Source organism: Etheostoma spectabile, chromosome 2 (assembly GCF_008692095.1).
Source record: "Etheostoma spectabile isolate EspeVRDwgs_2016 chromosome 2, UIUC_Espe_1.0, whole genome shotgun sequence".
Taxonomy (NCBI): domain Eukaryota; kingdom Metazoa; phylum Chordata; class Actinopteri; order Perciformes; family Percidae; genus Etheostoma; species Etheostoma spectabile.
This window is the reverse complement of record NC_045734.1, coordinates 22,477,806-22,485,478: the sequence shown is the minus strand read 5'-3', so window position 1 is coordinate 22,485,478 and position 7,673 is coordinate 22,477,806. Positions and strand designations below refer to the sequence as shown.

The window sequence follows — 7,673 nt, the reverse complement described above, 5'->3', positions numbered from 1 at the left end:
TGATGTTCCTCTGTTCTGTTGTGACAATAAAACAAATTTTATTTTTTAAATAACCAAATATTTGTATCTGTATCGGCGTTAAAAATCCTACATTGGTCGGGCTCTAATTGGTAGCAGTAAAAGTGAACCCTCTCCTTGATTTCATGTTGTTAATGGAGAAAGAGAACAAGGAAATGAGTCAGGGAAAAGGCAACGCTACCAAGCCTTGGCCGAGTGACGTGTAGTTACGTTTTTCTGGCGGTGCATGCCAGGCTACGGCGTAGGGTCCGACGTAGACGCAGATGAGTCTGCGGGGGTACGCCGTCAATTCTATGCACAACCATACAATGGCCTACAGAGCGTGTTTCTGGAGACCGGGGTCGTGTGCAGACTATAGACATCTGCTCATTACAAGAGACCTTCAGACTCTCCCCAGTAAAAAACAACACAGGGATTCTACCATAAATGTTTCATTACATCCCTAAGAGGCGAGCTGGCATGGTCGCCTGTTTGTGTGTGTGTATGTGTGTGTGTGTGTGCGTGTGTGTGTGTGTGGGGGGGGGGGCTTCAAGGACGCCTGCTGTTCTCTGGCAGCCAGTTCTTATTTCTTCAACTAGTGTCTGTATTTGTACTTGGCCAGTGTCCTTGCCCTATTAATCACAGTCTCTGTTTAATTTATGTATCCTTAACAACAATATAATTAACATAAGCTGTTTAATAAAAAGACTTCTTTTTGACTCCCCTATGTCCTTCCATCATTTGTGATGTGATGAGAGAGCAAGCTGGCTGGATTCTGGTAAAGGGAGGAGGGGACCGAGGGAATTGACACAGAAAAGGAAAGGATAATTTGTTTAATTCATGAGCGTCTGTGGTTAAGTGCCAGATCGTCCCGTTGAGTGCCACAGCTAATGGTCCCTTCCCCTTCTCTTTTTTTCCTCTCCTTGCATCCCTCTCTTTGTTTTGTCTCATACCTCCTCCGTCGATTTTACTCTCTGGCTCTATTCATTTTCTCCATCTCTCCTGTCTCATAATCCCGTCATCCCTTTCTTCCTTCTATACTCCCTCCCTTATCTCATCCCTCTTGCCTCTGTGACCCATCTCTCCCCTTCTGTCTATTTCTCTCTACCCTCAATTAATTTCTTCCTCCTGCCTCATTTGCTGTCCTTTCTAATTCAATATTTTCCAACCTTGCCTGCTCCCAAGTGCACGCATGTATGCATAAACACACACACCCATGCACTTCTCCTCCTATTCCTTTCCTCCACCCTTATGTCTCTTTCTCCTGTCTGTCTCTCAGGCATTGGCAGCGCGTTACCATCTCCTCCAGAGCGTGTCCTTCCCTTGCTCCATGCCAAGCTCACGTCTTCGGGACACGTTGACCATTTCACCCCTCTCTCAGGTATCCCCATCACATTTGGTGATGCAAAAATCTTGCTTATTCTTGTACCCACAATATTTTTTTTATTTATCACAAGTTAGTTAAAACACACTCGGGTGAAATACTTCCCCCTCGATGTCTTAATCTATATCAGTAACTCCTCTTATCTGTCATTGCTTTCTCATATGTATTCAAATATAACAGCTCAGCTGCTTTTAGATTATAGTTGTTCAACAAACATGTCCCTTTAATACATCTTTAGATAAGTGAGTGACACATTATTATTATTATTGTGCTTATAATTCTGCTTATTATTATTATAATGAGCTATGAGTCCACTTGCGTTGATGCGATAAACAGATGCCAACCAAAAGACCTTGAGAATCTTTGTGGGAAATTAATTGGTTGTCATTGATGGAATTAGCATTCTCCTCTCTATTCCCCTCTGGTCGTCATTATTCACCCCTCGCATCACTCGTTCTCCCCTCTTCCTCTGCTTCCTTAGCCCTCCAGCCCACTCTTAGAGCACTGCCGCCCCCTGCTGTTAGCAGCTGTGAAAGGTTTTCTAGCTCGCAGGCTGCTGAAGACTGAGAGAGTGGCGCAGCTGGTGCGCACCATCAGGGTAAGTAGAGAAGAAAGTCTGTTGTATGTCTGTTTAATAAAGTGAACAAAACATTTTGTGTACATATTACAGGTGTGTGTGTGTGTGTGTGTGTGTGTGTGTGTGGTATGTGTTGTGTGTGTGTAGTTGTGTGGTGTTGTGTGTGTGTGTGTGTGGGTGTGTGTGTGTGTGTGTGTGTGTGTGTGTGTGTGTGTGTGTGTGTGTGCGCACATCTAGGACACACATCAGTTCCTGCAGGCCCTCCAGCAGCAGAGCCCTGGCAAAGGAGAGTTCCATAGCAGACAGGACCTTCTATTGCAAGAGAGAGTCACTCTGCAGGTATTAAAGCAAACATGTGTTGTAAACATCTGCTAACCTTTCTCCTCTTCTCTGCTTCACCGCCAACTGAGCCATGATTCCCTCCATTAGCAGTTACCACAACAGATTCTATGATTACACGCATTCAGTCAAGCCATCGTCTGCTCTGTAATTGTTTCCCCCTCCAGCTGCGCGCTGCACGTTATGAGGTCCACGACATATTCTTTAGCCTGTCAGCTGGAGAGAGGATGCAGTTGATCAACTGGGACAGAGAGCTGGCCAGAGAGAGAGAGCTCAGACGACAGGTAACCTTTTCTGAAGCTGTATGTGAGTTGGATAAATCCTATACAAAGGGGGAGTGTTGATTTCTTACTATAGATAGTGAAGCACTCACAAATAATGCCAAAAAAGACACAAGCAGAATTATATGTGGGGAAAGTCCTGTGGTAGTCGGATTAGAGCTGGCTGTTACGTTGAAACACTGGCATCACAGCCAGGTGTAAAACTAAACTAAACACTACACAGAAATATCAGCGTCACCCCAAGGTGGACTGCTTTGGGGTGCTAACCCATCCTACCATAATCTGTTCTCAAATGCAACACTTTAAAGTTTCTTTGAATATTTAAAGAAAGTTACTTTTCTGCATAAGTTAGATCCACCGCACAGCACTTATTGAAAAAGAAAATGTCTCTTTTATAGCTGGTTGGCCTGTTATTATTCCCGTTATTCCCTTCCACAACAGCGGTGAAGAACACCAAGTGCAAATGCCAGGAGTTGAGTTTTCCTTAAACCCAAATTCTGACCTGTGTGTTACCAAATTAATCAGAGCACACAAGGCCAAATCGCCTCCTGAGTTAAACGCGTTATTACCGGCGTTAACGCAAACCCCATTTAATGGCATACATTTTTTTTCTGGCAAGATTAACGTTCTTTTTGGCCTAGCAAACTTTGTAATTTTCCTTCGCATGCAGTTGCAACAACTAGTAACGTTAGAAAAACTACAACACCACACCGGATCTAGCCAGACCGGAAACAAAACAACAGGCACGTCGCACATTCTTGATTGGGCTTGCGAGTCGGCCAAAGAGTAGTAACAATATGTTTGGGTGGATGGCGAGAGCTAGATGCTGAAATGGATGCCAGTAAGATTCTGAATGGAAAGTTTACTTTTAAAAGTTGCCAAATGGTTCCATTTACAAGACCAAAGTGATCTGTGTGTTTTGTCGTTGTGAACTGAGCTATCATCACAGCAGGTCCAGTCTGAAATACCACTTGATGGCCAAGCACACAGCTGATGCCAATTTTTTTCGAACCCTTGTATTGATGGACAGTGTTGACATTGTGTGAGTTATTTGCTCCAAGTGAGAATGTTAGTGTGAAATTGAACACTACGGTAAGCTATATGCCAATGTTGTTTTCAATAAAAAAAACATTTGAACATTTCCATGTTCATAAGAGCATTAAAATGAGAAAAAATAATGTGACAAAAAGCAATTAAGGGACATTTAGAATAGACAAAAATGTGTGATTAATTGCGAGTTAACTATGACATTAATGCGATTAATACGCATTAATGTACACAAAACGCTCCGGGACGACATTAAATCACTTCCAGAAAACTTCACGGAGAACGATGAGGCAAAACTGCGTCACTGATCTGTTTTAACCCAATATTCTCTGGTTCAGCTGAGATAAAAACCCAGAATCTATCGCATGTTAGCGTGTCGTTGTACCAACAATGTTATCTTCACTTCACATGTCACATGCGGTGCCCTGCTGCAGAATGAATATAGAGGAAACACTGTCAGGATTTAATCATGTTTGCTCTGATTCAGGTCTATTTCAAATTTAAAATACCATTATGCTTTCATTACTGTCAGTCTTCATGGTGACTCTGGTAAACATTGTTGCTCAATTTCTCCCAGTGCAGTTGTAATGGTGTTGATTTCATTTCTTAAAGTAAGCAGAGAGGACTGAAATATTGATTCTGTACTGTTTAAATATACACTTTCTATTGCTACATGTGAGAATTATAATATAACTTGTGGGTAATACAAAGACTTATCTACTGTGTTTTTGCTTGTATGTGTTTGTGTAGAATGGGCAAACAGGCAATCCCAGAGGAAAGAGTTCTCTGTCAACTGCAACACAGAAGTCACTGGAGAGGAAGAGAGGAATGATGTGCGTTTTCACTGGATCTGTACTCCCTTCTCTTTTACTTAGATTTCTGAATAGCTCAAGTGTTTTTTTGTGTGTGCACTCGTGGAGACAGTTACTGCCAATTGTCACAATACAAGATAAAGGAATCTCTGCGCATCAGTCAACTCGGAGCTCCAACTGGTACCTCCCCTCTGATAAAGACATGCTTTATGTTGAAACAGTAGTTGCTGCACCTGATTAAAAGCTCCTACTATAACCGTGTGCTCCAGATCCCACAGTCACAGTCCAGTACAAACCCAACCTATGAAATCATTCAAAATCTACACACAATTTATTCCTGGGTTTTGCACATACAGTATATTTTTTTAATGCAATCACATATTTTTCAGAAGTTAACCGTATTGTTGCAGCCAACTAAAAAAAGCACTGTTCAGCTTAATGAATTGAAAATATTGCACTATAGCTTTTTTAACAAGCAGTAACTTTGTCCATGGCTAAAACTTCTTTTCGCTCCAGGATCCAGAAAAAGGCAGCGGAAAGGCACACAGGAGTTCTGAAGAGGACTGGACACAATACTGGATTTTCTGTCGAGCAGCCGCCGGAAACCAAACGAGGACAGTTCAGAGCAAAACCTCAGAGGGTCCCTAGGGACACTTACTCCTCCAGGCCACGATGACACTTTCCTAACTGGCCCCAGTGAGGACTCCTAATCAAGCCTTTAGCGATTACATGAATATTGTATTAAAAAAAACGAACACTGGCATCCTTAAGCTGACTCACAGCAGACATTATGACATGTCATAGCAGGAAAAGCACAGGTGTAATGAATAGCACTAATGATGGCTCCATCTCATTTGCATACGTATACCAGTAAGCCAGTAGTTCCAAACCTGGGTGTCATCTTCTGATATATTAGCACAGGAAAGAAGCAAAAATGTACACAGTATATGTAGCACAAATAGACTTTCATGTGACTTACTGGATGATTTCCCCTCTGTGGAAAGAGTCTATTAATCAGGTTATTAGTTCAGCTGTTTTTGCATGTTAGTTTTTTCCTGTTTTCCAATGCTGAATCTATACTTTAGGCTAGACCAGCTCCAGATGTATTAGTTGTATTGAATTTAAATATTTTGTAGGACAGTGTGCTCACTTATACAGACATTTTAATATCCATATTAGTGTTACCGCTAATACTTGAATAGTGTGTCACTCCCAAGGGTTGCCCTTAAATATTTTTGTAGTGTATGGGGGCACATGTCAGCCAAAAAAAAAGTTTATTCTTGGAAACTTTGGACATCTTTATGTTATTTATTTATTTGTGGTCGTATGTTAATAAATATTTCTTAACCCTTGAAAGTTGCTCTGAAGTTTTGTGAAAGCTGGCACCCCGAGCGGGAGGGGGCGCTGTTCGCCGGTTGCTCTCATCTTTGCGCCGACAACATCCGCCCCGGCTACCGTTGGTGGCAGGCGCTAAGTGCGGTGTTTCTAATAGCTAAACACCCTCAGCTGATTTAAAAACAAAAAGCATGGAAAAGGAGGCAGACACTGGCGTTTCTTCGCGTACGGAGAGGAAAGCTTTGGAAAAGGCCAAAATACTTCAACGAGAACGCGAGAGGAAGATATTTAGACTGGTAAGACGAGGCAACAACACATTCGGAGCCTGTTTTCTCCAGCTAGCTGGCTAAAGCCCTTAACTGTGCGTGCACGTTAGTTAGTGTTTCTTAGCCGGTGATTCTGACCATGCTTCTCTGTCCTGTTAACTGAAGGTTGCACGAGTCCTGAAGAAACCGGAGGCTGATCGGTCGGAGGAGGAGGCGGCTGTGTTACTGCTGCACGGAGAAACTGCGGAGGAGCTCTGCAAGCGACAAGTCCGCACAAATGTGCTCAAGAGGAAGCAGGAGGAGGTGAGACTGCCAAGCCCACTGAGTGTGAGTTATTAAGCTAACCAGCTAGGTAGAATATCACCTGGAACCGGTTATAACAAGATGGTGAAAGAACGTGTGGAGAAAGACGTGTGGAGGTTGAATGGCAAAAGCCAGACGGGTGGTTTCCTTGGTTGGTCCTGGACTAGCTAAGAAATGAACTGGAACTCAGCCCACTGCAGGCTCTCTGTCCATCACTTAGTTTTTAAAAGAAAAATCATTTATATAAATAAATTATTTAACTTAAAGTCAATCTCAATTGTAACACAGGCCCCCTCTACAAAACATGGCCTCGTTGTTAAATGATTATGCAGGACCTACCTTTTCAAGACTCTTTTCATTTCAGTTTGGGTATTTTCTATGAGCAAGGTCAATAATTAAGAGAATGGGACAAATCAGGATCACAAAAAAACTGCTATGGCTGTTCCTTGATACAAAAGAGGTATGTTGTTGTAAACTTAAACCATTTAGTTTTTTCCTGTACCGTCTGCAGATGTTTGATGATGCTGATGAGCTGAAGAGTAAAGTCAGACAGCTCGCTGTGGCAGTCAAACAAGCAAAACATCTGGTGGTATACACCGGAGCCGGGATCAGTACGGTACGCCAAACTCCTTTATCTTCACTTTCATTTTCCTCTTTAAACTTCCACATGACTAATGAAGTCTTTTCTTTCAGGCAGCTTCTATCCCAGACTACAGGGGGCCTAATGGTGTGTGGACACAGCTACAGAAGGGACGGACAGTCAGGTGAGATATATTTAGTCTTTACCCTGATCAGATAGTAGCTGCATTTTATTTTAAAGTGAATTAAACTCCCAACTCATTATCTTTCTTGTTTCTCTTTACAAACAGTTCATCTGACCTGAGTAAAGCCGAGCCGACCCTCACGCACATGTGTGTTAGGATGCTACATAAGGAAAAGCTGGTATTTGAGACCTAGATACATAACTTGTGGATGTTCCTTTGGTATTTGCGCTTACTGGTTTTTACATACTTTGTGTGTGTTTGTCTATAAAGGTACAGCATGTCGTGTCTCAAAACTGTGATGGACTTCACTTGCGCAGTGGTCTGCCCAGACATGCCCTGTCTGAGCTTCATGGAAACATGTTCATTGAGGTGAGACATTTGCTCAGTTGCCCACACACACACACACAACTGTTATCCTCAGCTACTTTTTTCTAAAACAAAAGACTCTCACCATCTCCTGGAAAGACATAGTTTAGATATTTATTTTTAAATAGAATTTGCAGTGCTTCCTCTAAAAGCAGCATCTCAGCAGGATTCAAATCTGAAAAAGATCTGTAATGGCTATATA

At 42.3% G+C, this 7,673-nt stretch overlaps 2 protein-coding genes across 5 annotated transcripts in view; both read left to right on the top strand.

The window, feature by feature from the left end:
* The window catches only part of cp110 (centriolar coiled-coil protein 110), a 13,360-nt gene extending 7,571 nt beyond the window's left edge, over window positions 1-5,789 (top strand). The window contains exons 5-11 of one of the 4 annotated variants that reach the window (XM_032526501.1): window positions 1,183-1,191; window positions 1,277-1,378; window positions 1,863-1,979; window positions 2,196-2,297; window positions 2,465-2,581; window positions 4,376-4,458; window positions 4,954-5,789. In XM_032526501.1, the coding sequence (XP_032382392.1) occupies window positions 1,183-1,191; window positions 1,277-1,378; window positions 1,863-1,979; window positions 2,196-2,297; window positions 2,465-2,581; window positions 4,376-4,458; window positions 4,954-5,113 (690 nt within the window). In that variant the 3' untranslated portion in view covers window positions 5,114-5,789. Of the gene's footprint in view, window positions 1-753; window positions 1,192-1,276; window positions 1,379-1,862; window positions 1,980-2,195; window positions 2,298-2,464; window positions 2,582-4,375; window positions 4,459-4,953 lie in introns of those variants that run through there. The other 3 variants (XM_032526512.1, XM_032526522.1, XM_032526527.1) reach the window with 3 other exon arrangements.
* Window positions 5,790-5,838: 49 nt separating this feature from the next.
* Window positions 5,839-7,673, top strand: part of sirt7 (sirtuin 7) — a 4,729-nt gene continuing 2,894 nt past the window's right edge. The window contains exons 1-6 of the mRNA XM_032526540.1: window positions 5,839-6,068; window positions 6,204-6,341; window positions 6,853-6,957; window positions 7,035-7,105; window positions 7,211-7,283; window positions 7,376-7,474. Coding sequence (XP_032382431.1) covers window positions 5,964-6,068; window positions 6,204-6,341; window positions 6,853-6,957; window positions 7,035-7,105; window positions 7,211-7,283; window positions 7,376-7,474 — 591 coding nt within the window. The 5' untranslated portion in view covers window positions 5,839-5,963. The remainder of the gene's footprint in view (window positions 6,069-6,203; window positions 6,342-6,852; window positions 6,958-7,034; window positions 7,106-7,210; window positions 7,284-7,375; window positions 7,475-7,673) is intronic.